The sequence below is a fragment of the Astatotilapia calliptera genome, chromosome 4 (assembly GCF_964374335.1).
Source record: "Astatotilapia calliptera chromosome 4, fAstCal68.1, whole genome shotgun sequence".
In the NCBI taxonomy this organism is placed as follows: Eukaryota; Metazoa; Chordata; class Actinopteri; order Cichliformes; family Cichlidae; genus Astatotilapia; species Astatotilapia calliptera.
In genome coordinates, this window is record NC_137425.1 from 15,733,276 (window position 1) to 15,752,500 (window position 19,225).

Consider the following 19,225-nt stretch of genomic DNA (forward strand, 5'->3'; position numbering starts at 1 on the left):
TTACCGAAAAACAAAACAAAAAAACATCGGCTCATAAAAACAAAAAAATACCATCAGTCCACTGGGCAAATGCCCGGTATGCCCGATGGCCAGTCCAGCTTAGCCTTGGCCTAATGTTAGTGGCTCCACAATGTAATGTTTTTTCTGTTTTCCTAAGAAACAAGTGATTCCTGTTTTTATCCTGGTTCACAGCACAAATTCCTAACATGTGGAGCTGTCTATTGTGATGACCTTTAGTTAATAAGGGAACAGCTGTAACAAGTATTTTTGTTACACTTGCTGCGGGGCAGGTTGTTACCCCCTCTCTCAGCCACTCCCATCTGCCCTGCACAAAACCAGCTCTTCCTGCCTTTCTCTCTCAGTTCGCCACTCAGTTCCAGTTTGTTTTTATCGGTCCTCGGATACAGTGTTTTTGTGGTGTTGGGTTTTTTTGCAATTTGACTTCTTTTTTTCCCACCTGTTTGTGTCTCACTGCTTACTTTGCATCTCCCTCACCAGCCTTTTCCTGCATTACTTTCAACAAAAGGTGAGCAGTTTGAACTTTAAATTTAATGTTAGCCTCTCTGATTATATATGCATTGAGGCAGAAGGTGATCACGAAGGTCTAATCTGTAAAGCAGTACTGTCTGGTTAAATATTACGTTTTTCAGTTTCATTTCTTGATCATGGCCGATTTCATAAGAAGCAAACTGCTTGACTGGGGGCTAAGAGAGTTGGAGGAACGATTTGAAGGTAAATTATAATTAATTCTTCATAAACAAAGATTTAATTATCTCAAACTAAAAATCTCTTGATATGGTTGTGCTGTACAACACTAATATATTCTATTTTACGCTGTGTTTAAAGAGAGCTGTTGAGTCTTTTACACATCTGGAAGAGAAGTGCTTTTCTATAGCCACTTCTACACTGTCATCACAGAAAATGTATTACAAAAAAGGCTCAGTGGCATTTAAAAGAAATAACCATGCCTATTTCACTTTATTTCATGAAGTGGATTTCTAATGAAATTTGAAATTGTGTGCATCTCTATAACTGAGATTTAATATTTAATTACAGCTAACAAAGTTACAGAGGAAAGCCTTTTCTGTCTTACCAATGAAGACATAACTGAGTTAATCCCTGAAGTTGGTCTAAGGTCAATATTCAGAAGGAGACTTGAGGAGTTAAAGGTAATTAAAAAAAAAAAAAGTCTGCTTATGTAATTTTACATTTGGTCTTAAAAATCTCATATAAATATGGAGGAGCAGAAGAGTCACATGCATCAACATAAAGCGTTTTGTGGTTTAATAATAAATTGTGCAACAAAATAAACATTGGTCAATTTATTTCCAAATTATTTTTTATTCTTTATGTCTTTGGGTACCAACTATAATAAATGGGAATTTCTGAAATTAAAAAAAGTCTATTTTAAATATTGCTAACTAAAAAAATGTTTAAAGTAAAAAAACAAAGAAAGCTTTATTGTTACAAGAAATTATGTGATCTGTGATTCGTGTGAAATTCGGTGATAAAATCGTATTAAATTATCAAGATAAAGACAGTTTACAATCCAAATTAGATTATATGTATGCAAAGAAAGTAAGAAGTGCTTTTGTTAGATGCCATGAACACTGCAAAAATCCGGCAATTTAAGCGCCACCGGCGGAGGTGAAAGTCCGGCGGCAGCCGATGCTTCCAGGCCGGAGCTGGCTTCGTCGTCGAGCCTTAGCATGTTCGCTACAGGGGTCACCAATGTGGAGGTATGTAGTAACGACAGGAGAGGTCTCAGTGTCTCACTCCAACTTTATTAACTGACTCTCAGAACTTCACATATAGTAAGCGCCAAAATCTCCACCCCAGCACTTCCCTTCAACTTGGGTGTGAGTGGAGCCACCTGGTGGTCCGCCACAATTTGACATTTGTTTTTTCTGTGTCAATATAATCATAAAGGCTACAGACCGGCTTGAGGGGCTGCTGCACACCAGCCTTACAAGCATGATATCAGCCCATGATGATTCATTTCCATTACTATGACTGAATTTCCCAGTCAAATCTCTAAACACAACCAGCCCCTCCTTTACCATGCCTGTGTGTTCATGCACTTGTAAGACAGAGTTTAGTGTGGAAGAAGTGGTTGATAGAAATTGAGAAACAACAGGTGGAGGTGAAAAGCTAAGAGAGGAAAATAAAAAATAAACTTGAAATAGATGTTGCAAAATTTGTCACATTAAGCTGCAGCTGCACCACCAAGAGCAACAATTCACAGTCACAGGTTAGTTAGTCATCACTAGTCGGGCTACTACTGGTAGCACTAACTGTGGAGAAATACATGAGGAAAGATAGCAGTCCCAACAACAGAGTGAGGAAACCATGGAGGAAAGTGTAATGACAGTGGTAAGAAAGATAACTGTTTCCCTTTTTGCTTGCACTATTCAGCTTTAGCATTGATTTTACAAACTGTACAAATATATGCACAGGTTTAACTCAGTTGCCCACCATTTGTGTTGGTGGGCAATTGATTGATCATTGTAGACCACCTGGACCAAAAATGTCAGGGCTGAATTTTTGTTCCAGTCTCGACCTGATCCAGAGCAAGGTGGATTAAAGAGGGGGAAACACTTCTTATTTTAGCAGCTTAGACAAGAAAAGAAAAAAGTGAAGTGATTACGTTCTTACTGATACAAGACGTTGAATGCAAAGATGCTAAAACCAGTATTAAAGAAACTGTTATAAGCTTAACACATGACCTTTATTCGTCTGCATGTTGTCAGGCCAACTCAGATAGAAGTCTGGAAAAAATAAAGACTTCATATCTAAAATTGATGATCTATTTAAAAGATTTTTTGTCTCAATTCTTTTAACTCAGAGTTTTAAAAATCAATGTGGTAACATCTCTACCGATGTGTTTACAGACAGCATTTTAAACATGTTTTAAAGGTTGTAGGTTGCTCTAAGAGGGCTCAGTGCTGATTCTTACAGTTTTTAGTTGCTTTCTTACAGCAGCTAAAAATCCCAAGATGTGAATCCCAAGAACAAATAGCCTTGGTACAAGCACCCACACTTCTTGGTGCAGCCAATTGTCCCACAATGCATTTCATACGAAAGTCACAAACCAGCAATGGCAGATAACTTTAAACTGTAAAAAAATGATTGCTATTTCTATTACACAAAATTAACTTTTTTTTAGGCGCAAATGTTGTTAAAAAAACCTCCAACTTTTTTTAAAATGCCACTTCCTGCTACTCTAACAGCAATAAAACCTGAGGATGCATCAATTTCAGAATGCCATACTCATTTCTGAATTAAAATTCACATAAAAAAAATTTAAACAGCTAACTGGCTGTCTATTATAAAGTGTCGGCGTTGTCTACTAAAATAAAAAAATAAGATGAACTGTTTGTTTTTGCTCAATAAAAACGTGAGGTGTGCATAAATGTATAATATTTATTACAGAGACATGAAGTTTGTACTTCAATCATGTAGTGACTTTTGGTGCTTAACTGTAAAACCTATAGACATTGTGAAACAGATCATATGAATCAATGACTATTAGAGAACATTTTATAATTACCATGAAGACCAAAGGCAGGTAGGTGTTCTTTAGAGGCAAAAAAAGGTTCAATTCAAAAAGGGTTTAATTTCATTGACAGTTCAATTGTATTTTGTGAAATCCACTTGTAGTTTTAAGTATTTGTTAATTAATTAATAAGTCAGTTAAGTGTGGATTTACAATTACCCTTTTAATTTTCTATAAACTTGAGTTTAGCAATGTTTAAATAAATAAAAGAATTTAAAAAAGGATTTGCAAATACATTTACTAACCATAATAAACTGCACATTTAATTAAAGCACAAAATGCTTCATTTCACGTGATCCTTCTAGCCCTCATAAATAATTGCGATCAGCTTTTTGAGATTATATCTTTGTGACAACAATAGCATTTTCTAGAATTGTATCACTCATTTACAGTTATGGATTTTCTTTTTGCTAGAGTAAACAAAACATAAGGCAAGAAACACCTGATTTTTCCACTCAGGTAAGTTAAGAAGTTTAATTCTGATTGGCTATGATTTTTTACCAGGAGTCATACTTTCACTGTTTGCTCAAAATTTTACATGATCTTGCACCTGTGTGTTTAATCTTTATTGTAAACAGGAGAATGAAGAAACAACAAAATTGGTTCAGGTCAGAATTATGTTAAATTTCAAGACACGCCTTTATTCTTCATGCATATACAGCTGATGTACATTGTCCATTTTCTGTATTTAGCTTTTAAGGGTTAATATTTCTAATCCCAGATGAGACAGAAAGTAAATTTGCATTTCACTGTGTGGATTGCGGAATTATGTGTTCAGACATATGTTCTTAAAAATGCGGTTAAATGATACCTGTGTGAAGAGCTTTCATTTCTTTGCATTAAAAAAAAAAAAAACTAAATGTCCATTTTAATTTCCAGGTTCCACCATCCACAAGTTCAAAAGGTGAGACACATGTCACATATGAATTACTTATAATATTCATCTTTTAAGACAGAAACACTTTGATTTTGACCAAATACCTCCACTGACAGAGACAACAAACCTAACCTTTTGTGTTTTCTAATCTAATAAGGAAAAAGAAAATCAGATCTTCAGGGGCAATTCAACAAATGGCAATCACCAACTAAAAGACAACGTGACTCAGGTTTTTACATTTGTTTCCAAAGAATGACAGTTTCACTGCACTGTATGGTAAAACTTCTATGCAGTGAATCTTTTGTTGTATTGCATGTGTCTGACTTTACCAGAGAAACAGAAAATACTTTCTTATTGGTTTGCTGGTGTCTGGCATACACAAAAATAATATTTAAATGAAGTAATCAACCTACTGCCATGCACTGCTCCTTTAATAAGTGATATAGTCCAGTTTTTCATTATCCGTGTATAACATTGTGCATTAAACTGGTGCCTGCTAAACACTTCTTTACTCTCACAGTGACAGAAACAAGAATATTATCTGAAGTGAAAGGCATCATGAAAGATGTCAGTGACAGTCTCCATGGCCAAGACAAGCTAAGTACTTTCCTAAAGTGAGTATCAACGTTCCCTTATTCTGTTACATAAACATCTGGGTAAAAAACATTTTAGTTTAGTAACAATCATGGTGAAAGAAAATCATATACAGATTTTATTAGAACAAAGATAATTAGAACAAAAGCATTCATTCCAAACTGTTGTAGTATTAATAGGTTAAATATTGTATCGTAAAACTTTAAACACACAAGAAGAATGAACCACCAAGCCAACTAATTCCAGTGAGCATTTACATACTGTACATATGTACAGTACATATGTACATAGCTCATCTTACTGTTCGTTTAAAAGTATAATATAATAATAATATAATAATATAATGACTTTTAAATTATTATTTAACAATCTGGGCACAGAAAGGTGTCTTCCTCATTTTGCAACACATTTCATGGTTGAATAAATTAACCCACTTGTACAACAGGAACAAAATTAATGATTTGGAAACCGACAAGAGAGAGCTTGTTGGTGTCTTTGGAAGAACTGGGGCTGGAAAGAGCTCTTTAATCAATGCCATCATTAATGAGAAGAATCTTTTGGCCACTGGAATAATCAGTGCATGCACCACAGTCATGATAAAGGTGGAGGCTAACACTTGCAGCCCAAAGTATGAGGCAGAAATTGAGTTCATTTTGAAGGAGGTGAGAATTAAATATTTTATTTAAAGCTACAGTATATGCGTTTACAAAAATACAGCAGGTATTTGCTTTACATTATCATTTATAAAACTAAAATGCAATGATTTTTGTCTTTTAGGAGTGGCATGATGAATTATGGTCACTGAAGAATCTTAAGAAAGGTGATGACTATCGGGACATGGTTAAAAAGCTGTCAGCCCTGTATGGAGAAGAATGGAAAGACAAATCCCCTGAAAACCTCTTGGAAAAAAAGTATTTCAAAAATATTCCAGAATTTTTAGAGCCCAAGAGGAAAGTTTTGCATTGTGACACAGTAAGTTCAAATACTATTCTATTACTTCATTTTTTTTCCATGTTTGTTGTTTCAATGAGTGGAATTTGCTTGCATTGATATAATATGATATAATTTATAGACAGCCTATTCTGTTATTAAAAAAATAAGAAAAAAACAATATAAAAGGAAAGTAGAATGTGCAGACCAAAATATTAAAACAAATCTGTTCCTGCCTTATCAAACTTCAGTGCTGCTTTTGACTGGTTTGAAAACTAGATGTGGAAAAAGGACCCAAGGCACGTGGATGTTTATTTACATTTTCCAGCTGCCTCCTGCAGCTGAGCTCCCTTGTCAGGTCCAAGCATCCTACTTAAATAGGAGAGATTGATTCGTATATAGCTCTAACTTGGCGTATGTTGCCCCAAGTTAGAGGGATCTAGCCACCAACCTTATGATTATTGGACAACCGGTTCTACCCCGTGTGCTGAAGGCACCCCAGATGCATGATTAGTTGATGGAGATTAGCTGTGTTGGTCAGCTTTCCCAGACACATTAAAATATATTCTTAGTTTTAGTCTTTAGGTTTCTGTTACCTTTCTTTCCCTGTTTTCCATGTTTTGTTACTCTTGTTTCTGTGCTCTATGTTTGCTTTGTCTTCCCTGTCAGCCATACCTCCTTGTCAAGTCTGCTTCTCCATGCCTGTCTTGTGTTTCCTGTTTTACTTTGATAGCCTCATGTCCTGTGTTCAGTGTTTTGAGTTATGCTTCCCCTTTGTCTCGTCATGTTTGAATACTCCCAGCTGTGCTCTCCTGTTGTGTCTCAATCCCTTGTTACTCCCTTGTGTATTTAAGCCCTGTGTTTTCCTCTGCCCACTGTCGCCTTGTCCCATGTGGTTTAAATTTCTCCGTATGTCCCTATTCAATCGTTCCTGGTTCCGTGTTCCACGTTTCCTAGTGTTTCCGTTTCTGGGGCCACAGCATTTAGTTTGCGATATGGCAGCCTTGCTTCTGTCAGTCTGCCCCGAAGAAGCTGTGGCTACAACTGTAGCTGCCTCCACCAGTGTGTGAATGTGAGAGTGAATGAATAGTGGGATTGTAAAGTGCTTTGACGGTCTCGAAAAGCGCTATATAAATGCAATCCATTATTATTATTATTATTATTATTATTATTATTATTATTAGTGAATATTGAATCCTACTGAAATTTGAATCACACAGTAACTGTAACAGTAACTGAGAAAATAATCAAGCATTTTATGGCTGTAAAGATATTTGCACAACAGAGTAGTTAAATCTCTCAATAGGTTAATGTCAGAGATTGGTGGATAATTTTAAAAGACATAAGTTGCTGGGTTTAGGGTAGAGATGGACCGATCTGATATTACGTATCGGTATCGGTCCGATACTGACGTAAATTACTGGATCGGATATCGGAGAGAAATAAAAAATGTAATCCGAGATCCATTAAATATCAAAAAAGCACCTCACAAAACTTGCGACACGGCATAACTTGCCTCATAATTGTTGCACGTTGGAGCAGTATGCGTCACATGATAGAGCAGCTTTGTGTATTGTAGCCTCGCTACCAAACCAGCATTTCATCTCCAAGGAAGTTATCCCCGAGAGAAGTAAAGCAAGTGTGTAAGTTCATCTCTGAATGTTTGTAAAGCATTCCCACGTTAAGCTTAACAACCGATATATGGAGCGACTGCCTCTTCTCTCTTCCTCCCTCTCCTGTTGCTACTTCAATCATGAAACTGATCAATGATCAGCTGATCGGCTTTTCTGTCGCAACTCACGTTTCTCTTCTTTGTTTTTGGCTCACTTCGCGCCAGAAAAAGGAAACCAGCGGCTGAACAACAGCAGCACGTTTAACCTTGATAAGCTGTTGTTAGAATTTATTTAATATTACTTTCTACACCAGGATCCTTTTCTACGTAGCTGACCGCTGGTAACTGTGCAGGGGCGGATCTAGCAAAGTTTAGCCAGGGGGGGCCGATAGGGCATGAACAGGGAAAAGGGGGCACAAAGACATACTTTTCTTTCTTATTCTCATTTAAAATGTCTAGCTTTTAATAAATAATTATCTGAATCTTACACCCAAAGTTTTAATCTGATGAAAAATGTATAGAAGTCCATTACTGTATATAGTAACTGTGAAGTCTAATATACCAAGTAAGCTATACTACTTTTTCCTTTGGGAAGATACCATCTGTGCAGTCTGCATTTTTGTTGAAGAAAGATGTTGAATCTATTTAATATTTCTTGAAAAATAATTTAATTCTGTGCATTTTTTTTCACACTGCATCAAATTAAAGTTGATTACTTCGATTAAGCATCATGAGGTGGAGGGTGGTTCCCTATTTTTTTTGCTGGGAGTTTGCAACCCTATTAGTTAGGTTGCTTAATTTTTCTGCTAAGTACTCTTTAAAATACCAGAATAGGGAGGATGGTGTAGGTTTAAGTTTATTAGATTGATCACTATGCTGAACTATGAAATATTTTGGGTGCAGTGTATTTTTTACATACAGGTATAACAGAATAGCTTTAGTGTTGTTGTTTATTTAAACTTGAGTATGAACTTATACAAAATGCAACAAGATATTAAAAAACATTTTTATTGATTAAAAAACACTATATCGGATTCATATCGGTATCGGCAGATATCCAAATTTATGATATCGGTATCGGTCATAAAAAAGTGGTATCGTACCATCTCTAGTTTAGGATTAAAGGGGTCAATACTAGCTACTGATGTCAATCCTATACTTTTTCTCCAGAAGAATGTCAATTTTTCATAAGTAATAACTTTTTGTAATGTTAAGTAAAAAGTAAGCCTTTTTACAACTTTTGAAATAAATATTACAATGTAGTTCAGAACCAAAGTGCTGGCAGCATAAAGAGAGAAAGCTACACAAAACCAAAATTTAAAAGTTGAGTTTTTAGCTGCTTTTTAACGCAAATCACACGTCTCAGTGGGTGAGAGCTCCAGAGTCTAGGAGCCATTACCACAACGCTCTGTCACTTTACTGTAATTCTCAGGCCTGTATGATGATAGAAATGTATGAATGTAAAAGTTTAAGGGTATAACAGGAACAGTTTCAACTGCTCGTGCAAATAAGTTAACAATTTGCATTGGATATCACAAGACTATAGGTCTGCAAACAGGGCGTCTGTTAGCTGTAAACATAAAACACTAGGGAAGCTGCATTAACAAATGCGTCTGTGATGCTGTGTGCATATATGTGCCTAAGTTTGATCATCCTTAAATCTAAACATTAAAAAAAATCTAAAATGTTTCCCAAGATAAAAATTTAGTCTACAATTTGGGTTTCTTTTTTAAATTTACCGATTTAATTGTAAATGTATTAATCTTATTTATCTTGTTTATTGCAGGCTGAAAAGCTATCTGAAGAACTTTTTAAATATACAAAGTGTGTTCCAAAGCAGGAAGATGGATATAAAGCACAGCAGTGGTTTTGGCCACTAGTAAAGTGTGTGACTGTCAGGGTGCCAAACAATAAGTTTCTCCAGCATGTCACACTTGTGGACCTTCCTGGAAATGGCGATCGCAACAAGAGCAGGAACGAAATGTGGAGACAAGTAATTTTTCACATCAACTTCTTGTTGTTTTTCTGGTGTTGTTTTAACATCTTTTGTATTAATTATTTATAATTGACGTGCTATAATTTATTTCAGATTGTTGGAGATTGTTCTACTGTATGGATTGTGGCTGAAATTACTCGGGCAGCATCAGAGAATGAGGCCTGGGAGATTCTAAAAAGTGCACATGGCCTCATTGGAAATGGTGGTCAGTGTGAGCAAATTCACTTTATCTGCACCAAGTCTGATCCTTCAGACAATCGGTAAGTGAATTAAGATGTCAAAGTGCATAATTTAAAAAAATTTAAAATCACATACTGATCAATCTTGTTGGAGAAATATTTAATAGTTGCATTCAGATATTTACTAAAAACACATAATATTCTCAACACTAACACAGTACTGGTAAAATTCTTTGTGAAGTCAGTACCCAACTCACAGCGAATAATGGTGTATTTAAAAAAAACAAAAAAAAACAAACAGCCTTTATTTGTCACCAGTGTTGGGCAAGTTACTTTGAAAAAGTAATTAATTATAGTTACTAGTTATTTTTCAAAAAGTAACCAAATTAGTAACTGAGTTTCTAAAAGTAATTAATTACTGGGAAAAGTAACTATTGCATTACTTTAAAAAAAATTTTTAACCTTCTGGGGTCCCGGGTATAATTGACCATTTTCGACTACTTTTAATTTGACCTTTACATATCACCATTAAAAACTATTTACTTTGCCTTGTTTGGTGTCATTCTTTTCAGTACAGCCTCACATATCTGAATTTACAGTTATGTTTGCATTTTGACATACTCTATTAATACAACTGATCTAAAAATCAGACAAAAAAAACCAAACATAAAATCTGAGTAGAAAAAGTCATATTTTATGCTGTAACAACCACAAACATGTTAAATGAATCATATTTCATAACTTAAATACAAATATAAATTGTAAATCTTAAAATCCCATGCACAAATTGTAACGGTTCGCAGTGGCTGACCGTGTGGAGTAGTGATGGCCCGCTTGAAGCTGAAGCTCCAGTGCGTGTGTCAAAAAAATCAACACACTGCTTCAGAAGCACTGTGTCGAAGCTTGATTCGTTTGGCCAGAGTCACGTGATCAGTGACGTCCGAAGCTTCATTTAGAACCTAACTGCTTCGGTGTCTGATTCAATGGTTTATAAGCAGGTGAATCATTCGCGGGATTTGTGGAGTGTTTTGATGGTGACAGACAGTGTTGGGAAGGTTACTTTTAAAATGTATTCCATTACAGAATACAGAATACATGCCCCAAAATGTATTCTGTAACGTATTCCGTTACGTTACTCAATGAGAGTAACGTATTCTGAATACTTTGGATTACTTAATATATTATCATGCTTTTTACAACAACGTGAATGTACTATTGCTGTGTGATTTATTACTATTACTGAAGGTCCGCGACTCCGAACTGTAGTAAAGGGACCTCTGACTAATACGGCGGGGTCCCTGTCGGCTCGTAGCCAAAAAATAGCTTTACTTTGTTGTGTGGGTCAACTTTTCTTGCGAGAGACAGAGAGAGGCGTTGAAATGCTGCTCCAACGGAACTTATTATTTTCGGAGGAAAACACGAACACGGTGTACAGTCGAGTCTTAATAGCTTACTTACAACTGGGCTCGTCAGGCACTCTTCTTGGCTGAAGTGGTTATTATTATATTTACATGCTTCCAGCTCCCGTTTTTCCTCGATGACAACTCGTACCTTTCCACTCCCCTTTTTCTCCCTCCTCGCTCACAGACACATAACGTGTATGGCAGTCCATTCTGCCCATGATGCTACATTCTTTAGAGCTATGCTTGTAGCATTCTGCCTGTTAGCTTAGCACAACAACAACAACAACGAAAAGGCGCTCTCTCACCCAGGAAACACACAGTCGCAGAGAGAGAGAGAGAGCGTCGCCCTGTAACCATGGCAACCGTAACGCTGCCGCCTGGAACAACAGAACGTAGCTGTCAAACAAAACCCAAACAGTCCTGACCCGCGACAAAATGAAACAGGAAAGTACCGCCGTGTAATCCATTTATTTCAACAAAGTAACTGTATTCTGAATACCACCTTTTTAAACGGTAACTGTAACGGAATACAGTTACTCATATTTTGTATTTTAAATACGTAACGGCGGTACATGTATTCTGTTACTCCCCAACACTGGTGACAGATAGCGAACCACTGATCATTCTACTGAGAGATTTGGAGCCAGCGAGGAATAGAGGAGGTTCTCTTGTGTGGGAGAATTTTGAGTTGATTTTTGTCAATCGGGTGGGTTTTCCAGCTTTGTGTTCTGGCTGTTTGCTTTTGTTTTGTGCGTGTTTATTATATCTGAAAATGGGAAAAAGGTAAAATGTCAAACATCTGCTTCCATAATATAAATATCATTAAATAACTTTAGAAAAACTTCCACTTGATTCTTTACATGTAATGTTGTAAAAATATATATTTTATTGTTTAATTAATCTGAAAATGTTAGTCTGCCAAATGTGCAGCAATTGAATTTATTTATTCTCTTTAGCTGATAGTTTGTGGGGCCCAGGTAGACTGTATAACTGCATCTCTACCAGTTTCTCTGCACTCCAGCCTCTTCTGTGCCATGTGAAGGGAATTTCCTTAAGGCAGGAGAAATTATCTCCACGAAAAGGAACAGGTTCGGCCATCGCACACTAGAACAAATTCTCTTTTTAAATAAAAATGGAAAAGGGTTACCTTAAATGCATCATGTTTTTAATTTGCAAGTTCATAAGCATTTTCCGTTTCCATTTCTCAATCAATTCTACCCCTAGGTCAAAAATATGTCTGGGAAAATTTCCCTAATATAATATTATTTATAAATACACCCGTCTAGCGATTAAATGCATACGTGCATGGAGGCAAGACCTCACAGCAGAAGCATACTCCATAATGTGTTGTACATTATTATATGTATATATTATATGTAACGTGGTATTTTTCAATTATTGTATTTACCAACATCAAGAAGTCACAAGCAAAGAAAGACCACACCATGGTGCATGTTTAAACAAGGAGAGCCTTTATTTGAGGCTGGAGTACATGAACTAAACTAAACGAGAACTGAACAGGGACAACAACTAAACAGGAACCTAAACTGGGAAGAAACTAATAACAGTGAGGCTATGAACAAGACTGTGCCGGATCATGAGGGAACTGTGAAATATAAGAATAAGCATCATGAACCATGACCTGCACAGAGACTTGAAACCTGACATGACATAGGGCATGGAACACAGACGACGCGACACAGACTGAATGAAACACAGAGACTAAATACACATAAGGGATGATCAAGGGAAGTGGTCACACATGGGAGCACAGCTGACACACATGAACCTAAAGACGGGACAGGGGAAGTGAAACTAAAGACACTGACATTGGACACAGACTTCCAAAGTAAAACAGGAAACATAACAGACGCAGACTTGACTAGGGAATACAGCAGACCCTGGAACACAGGAACCGAAAGACTAGAAAAGATAAACTATGACAAAATCAAAATTCAATAATGACACAAAACTCAAAATACTGGGTCACCGACCCAGGACCATGACACAAGTTAGCTGCAAATTTGCAGCCATTTACCTTTTTTTTTTTTTAAATAACCATTTCAAACTATTTACATAACAATCAGGTGTTCTACATTAAAGAAGATGCCACACAAATTATTTGGGCCACTGCAAAAATAATTTCTGTCCACTATAAAGAAGAATATCACAAGCCTGCAGGTCTGACAAGAGGAGATGTATCACTCCCCCTTTTTTCTACCTGGAGACACCATTAACACTGCAATCTGCCTTTGTTGCCTTTTTTGCAGCACCTGTAACATTCAGCAGTCACCTCATTGTTCTAACACACAACTATCCACAACACTACACACTAACTACACAAGACAACACACTAACTACACACTCCAAACACGCTAAACGTCACAAATCTCTCACATCTCAAAACTTGCTCTCTTTTTTTCAGCTCTCTTTCTTTCTCTTTCTCTCTCTCGCCGTCACTCCTAAAACTCACCCTCTTCCTAAACAACCAAATGTCATGCTGCCATGTCATTTTTAATTGGTCGACATTGTACATTTTTCCACAAACACGAAATGGGTGTTTTTCGTTTTGTTTTATTTTTTGGTCATAAGCAGAGAGTGCTTGCTAGTGCTGTCCTTGGACAGTAAACATGAGGAAAGTATTCAGGAAAAAACACCACGTATATATTGTTTATCATGACTCTGGTTTTACATGGCCTATCAACACAATTTAAAAACTGTGATATAGCACCTTGTTACTTTGGCATCTTGAAGTGGTCATGTGATTGGTTTACCACTACTACTTTATTCTTCCTCAGCCAAACAGCAGCACTCACGAGATTGTTTTGCCCCCTAGCTCTAGGTGCCAAAGAGTGATTGTCTGCCAGAAAGTGATTGCCGTCCGCGGGAGCGCGCGCAACTGCTTAAAACTGTAGCGCCCAGATTACTTACGCAGACAGCTACTTCCGTGCAAATGATATAAGGTGCGGTAAGCTGAAGACAGCTTCAACTGTCTGTTTGTTGAAAAATAGTAAAGCGCATTTTCTTGTTAATAACGGTAACGGCGTTGTACCGATAGAAATAGTAATTAGTTAGATTACTTGTTGCTGAAAAAATTAACACCGTTCTTCCCATCACATACACAATTATAGAGAGTACAACATGTAGTGAAATGCTTGTGTCCAAGCTGCGGACGTAGCCACGCCATTCTATGGCTTGTTTTTTTTAGCATTGGGGGTCTATCCAGGACCCTTACTGGATACCAGGTGGGAATCAAACTTGCGATTCCCACTCCAAAGGTGAGTAGACTTACCACTGCACTATCCAGCTGCTTTTCTTTTTTTTAAAACAAACAAAAAAAACTTACATATTCACAGTGCTTTTATGTACAGCAACAGTTGTGTGGCCTTTCAGCTTCTCGGTGTGCTCACACTCTTTACAGCTTACTCAGTCCACTTTAACTTCTCTTGCCCGGGCCCCAGCATGCTTCCAAATAGAGGACACATGATGGAATTAATACAAACCAGCTGTGACATCCACTCTTCCCTGCCCCCTCAATCGGCTGCTACACCCTTTCCCTGCATCTTAGCCTCGAGCCACACCCTGTCACATGTGTGTTTGTTGTTACTTCATGGGCAGGGATTTTCAACTTTTTAAAAGGCTCTTTAAACCCAACACAGTTGTTACAGTAATTACTTTTTATCTTAAGATTTAACAGTTGTATGATAATGAATCAATCAATGAACCATGTTTTTTAGTATAAGGTATGTGAGCTTTGACCAAATAGCTTAAAAAAAACCCATGACTGCATAAAAACCATTCACTACTCTTTAAAGACACAAAAAATAAAGTCATGGAACTTCTGGTAATGGTACAAAATTTATTAAATTGAGAAAAGCAAAGTTCAAACTGAACATTAGAATAAGAAAGAAAGATGATTGAACACTACGCTGTTGTTGATGTCAGATGGGCTGGTGTCATTATTTCAGGCGTTGTTGATGGACTGGGATTTTCCCGCTAAACATAACAAAACAAAAGAAGACCACATTTGAGACAACTCTTGTTAGCTATAAACAGGAAACTGGGGCTACATTTTGCACAGATTCACAAAATATAAGAAAAAATAACTCTTTTTATAAGCTGTCAGATTTAAGTAGGAAATATCAACATAGTGACAAATATTTTTAGTAGTAAAGTATGTGTAGAAAAAACAATGAGAATGTCAAAAGTGAGTGAGGAAGTGTGTTACTGATTTGAGAACTACGGGTTGGGAGTTCAGTAGGGAAAATTACTTTTCTGCTTTGATAATTACGCAAAAGAAAAACTGTAATACTTAATTTTCTAATTGCACATTCAATCTTTAGGTAATACTGAGACATAAAATCTGGGTTTTACCTTTAACTTTTCCAATTAATACAAGGACAAATTAATTAAACTTCAATAAGATTAAATAATTGTTAATTCACATTACTTCAAATTAATTTGAATTACTTCACACTAACCTCTATCTGTTGTAGCAGACTTTTTTGCTGTACTAGTCTAGTTGTTCTGTGTGGAGCAGGTTCAGATGAGGCAGAGCTGTTGTAACAACCCTTATTGGGTTATAGCACCACTTGGGGGGGGGTTGCCCTACTATTATAATAGTTGTGGGAGTCTCCTAGTGGGTGTGTGTTTTTAGCAGCAGCCATTACATGCCGCTCGTGTTCTGTTCTCAGAAAACCGTACTGTTGTACGATACCGATCTCCATTCATGTATGCACGGACGAGTACAGCCGTGGAGACCTGGCTCGTAAGGTGTAATGTTGCTGACACTGAATAAAGGTCTGTTGTTTGATTTAACCAACTGGCTTCGAGTTATCTGGCTAACCTCCACACCACATGCTTGCTGGACCTGCTAGCCGCTCCTTCCTCGCCAGACTGCTGTTACACTGTATGATGTTAGATTATGAGGAAAACAGAAATCTACAGGATAGAAAGCAAGATCCATCAGAACATAAAAAGAAAGCAGGAGGGCAGGGCCTGAAATGGTCAGTCCTTTAATAATGTTGATCATGTTGAAAGTGGTAAAGGTTTTCAAAGTTTTTCATGGTATGTTGCCCTCCATGTGCAAATCCTCAAAAACAAAACCTCTCAGCTGTTTTCTTGATATGTTGCTTTGTGATTAAGCTATATGTTGACCCTATTTCCCTTCCTGCCCATTTAAGAGATATAAAAAACAAGGAAGCCAAGAAAGAAGTGACGAGTGAATTCCGGGCACTGAATGAGAGTCTGAGTGTGAGTTTTATAACATTCCAAAAATTGTTTGGCAAGCCAAAGCTTCTTTAAGATTAAAACTCTTTCTTTTATTTTTCAGGACCACTTCAGTGAGGACTGCTTCAAAGTGTTCACAGTGAGTGCTGAAGAGTTCCTAGAAAGAAAAGGTGTAAAAGAAGATGTCAATGGTAGGCAGTCAGAATCTCAAGATGTTTTGTGATTCAAAGAAAATATATTGTTCGGTGCATATGTTGTTTTATTTTTCCTCATAAATCAGAAATGGATTGTAAGATTAAAACCAAAGTATCTAATTCAATATTCAATTTACTTTTATTTACAGAAATAGCCAAACTTCAAGACTTCTTGCAAAATTGCAATGATTGTCACTCTGAGACATGTAACTATGTGACTGGAGCTTATGGGATTCTGTCTTTGATTGAAGGAGCCAGGCGCAGAAAAGAGGTAAAATCAAGTTATATATGTGTGAAAATATACACTGAACAAAAATATAAACGCAACACTTTTGTTTTTGCTCCCATTTTTCATGAGCTGAACTCAAACATCTGAAAAATTATCTACATACACAAAAGACCCATGATTCTCAAATATTGTTCACAAATCTGTCTGCGTGTGTTAGTGAGCACTTCTCCTTTGCCGAGATAATCCATCCCACCTCACAGGTGTGGCATATCAAGGGGCTGATTAGACAGCATGAATATTGCACAGGTGTGCCTTAGACTGCCCACAATAAAAGGCGACCATGAAATGTGCAGTTTGATCAAGCAGCATGATGCCACAGGTGTCGCAACCTTTGAGGGAGTGTGCAACTGGCATGCTGACTGCAGGAATGTCTACCAGAGCTGTTGCCCATGAAATGAATGTTCATTTCTCTATCATAAGCCGTCTCAAAAGGCGTTTAAGAGAATTTGGCAGTACATCCAACCGGCCTCAAAACCACACACCACGTGTGACCCCACATGCCCAGGACCTTAACATCCAGCATGTTCACCTCCAGGGTCGCCTGAGACCAGCCACCCAGGCAGCTGCAGCAACAATCAGTTTGCATAACCAAAGAATTTCTGCACAAACTGTCAGAAACCGTCTCAGGGAAGCTTATGTGCATGCTCGTCGTCCTCATCTGGGTCTGGCCCTGACTGCAGTTTGTCGTTGTAACCGACTTGAGTGGGCAAACACTCACATTTGATGGCGTTTGGCACGTTGGAGAGGTGTTCTATTCACAGATGAGTCACGGTTTTCACTGTTTAGGGCACATGGCAGACAGGGGCTGTGTCCCAATTAAGAGACCGCACGCTTGAAGTACGTGCACTACGCGTACTACGTACGGTGCGTACTATAAGTACGAGAAGTGCGGAAGTGAGAGGCTTGTGAAATGGGACGGTCTAGCCTTCGTCACGCTGTTCAGGTTGCCTAGCAACCATGATACTAACCGCGAGAAACGTTACATACAGCATTGTTTGACAGAAATGAAGGAGAAAAAATGTTTTGTTGGTCATTCATTTTTGTCATGACATCACTGTGATTAGTTGAGTATCTGAGGCTGAGACCACAGGACTGTAAAACATGATTGTTGGGCTTCATTTCTGTACTGAACAGTCATTTCAAGAGTAGTTAGTAAATAACAATTAGCTAATGTTTTTCATGAGGCTAAAATCATCTCACTGTGGTAATGTAAATATAATATGGCCAATATTATCAATATTATATGTATTGTCAGATTATTATGATATATATATATATATATATATATATATATATATATATTAGGGGTGCAACGATATTCGTATCGATATTGAACCGTTCGATACAGTGCTTTCGGTTCGGTACGCATATGTATCGAACAATACAACATTTGTAATTTATTTTATAAACTTTCCTTCTGAGGATGCTGTCTGTGTGGAGCGTTCAGTGAATCTGCGTTCGACTACTCCGCCTAGGCTGCACTGTCGAGCGCAGATCCACTGAGCGCTCCACACAGACAGCATCCTCAGAAGGAAGAGCGCAGGGCAAGCTAGCGAGACAGAAGTTAAGCTCTCCTTGCAACATGGCAAATTGAACCTCCCCCACCCTCATTCAGATCTGGCGTTTGGAATTATTTTGGTTTTCATGTGACGTATGACCCTGAAGGTAAGCGCGTCATGGACTAAAGTAAAACAGTATGTTGGATGTGCCACGCAATGCTCAATTACATGGGTGGGAGCTAGTGTGTTAGCGCAGTTAGCTCGTTAATGTGTTGGCTGTCTAGCTCCATGCACGGGGCTATCAGGGGTAGCTCGTTAACGGAGATTTGCGGTGTTGTGGCGTTAAGGTCATTTTAACGAGGTTAACCTGAAAGCACTAGTGGGAACACAACGAATATGACTGCACATTTACGCCGACATCATCCTAGTGCAAAGACAAAAACAACAAGCATGCATGCTACAAACTTTACCCGAGTCATTTAGACAGCCGTTAGCACATGATTCTCCTTATGGGGACCTGATATGTTTAATATGCTGCTGAGAATATAGCCCAGAAGAAGCGGATAGTATAGCTTTTATTTTGGAAAGAGACGTTTCTCTGTAATAAACTCTCTTTTCCAAAGATGAGGGATTCCTCAATCAGATACAGGGCTCGCAAAATCGCTAGCCCGACGTCCTGGGGCTAGAGATTTTTCCAGTCGGGCTACCAAAATCTATCTCTGCCCTGCCCGTCCGGCTATTGTAGGAAGGAAAAATATATGTCAATGCTTTTGCATTCTTTCGGAAATGTAGCTGGGTAATTATGTCATTGGCATCGGTGAGCCACTGTCAATATGTGACATATTGAAATCGCATTTGAATTTGCGC

At 37.6% G+C, this 19,225-nt stretch overlaps 2 protein-coding genes across 4 annotated transcripts in view; one reads left to right on the plus strand and one right to left on the minus strand.

Moving 5' to 3' along the window:
- ccp110 (centriolar coiled-coil protein 110) overlaps nt 1-19,225 on the minus strand; it is a 664,638-nt gene that overhangs the window by 412,345 nt on the left and 233,068 nt on the right. The gene's annotated exons all lie outside the window — the stretch shown is intronic.
- Nucleotides 376-19,225, plus strand: part of LOC113021533 (nuclear GTPase SLIP-GC-like) — a 25,405-nt gene continuing 6,555 nt past the window's right edge. The window contains exons 1-15 of one of the 2 annotated variants that reach the window (XM_080300292.1): nt 376-526; nt 651-732; nt 1,057-1,169; nt 3,971-4,015; nt 4,135-4,164; nt 4,436-4,460; nt 4,591-4,662; nt 4,954-5,047; nt 5,473-5,689; nt 5,805-5,999; nt 9,356-9,562; nt 9,659-9,825; nt 16,331-16,400; nt 16,480-16,567; nt 16,720-16,841. In XM_080300292.1, the coding sequence (XP_080156418.1) occupies nt 666-732; nt 1,057-1,169; nt 3,971-4,015; nt 4,135-4,164; nt 4,436-4,460; nt 4,591-4,662; nt 4,954-5,047; nt 5,473-5,689; nt 5,805-5,999; nt 9,356-9,562; nt 9,659-9,825; nt 16,331-16,400; nt 16,480-16,567; nt 16,720-16,841 (1,512 nt within the window). In that variant the 5' untranslated portion in view covers nt 376-526; nt 651-665. The remainder of the gene's footprint in view (nt 527-650; nt 733-1,056; nt 1,170-3,970; nt 4,016-4,134; nt 4,165-4,435; nt 4,461-4,590; nt 4,663-4,953; nt 5,048-5,472; nt 5,690-5,804; nt 6,000-9,355; nt 9,563-9,658; nt 9,826-16,330; nt 16,401-16,479; nt 16,568-16,719; nt 16,842-19,225) is intronic. The other variant, XM_080300293.1, reaches the window with a different exon arrangement.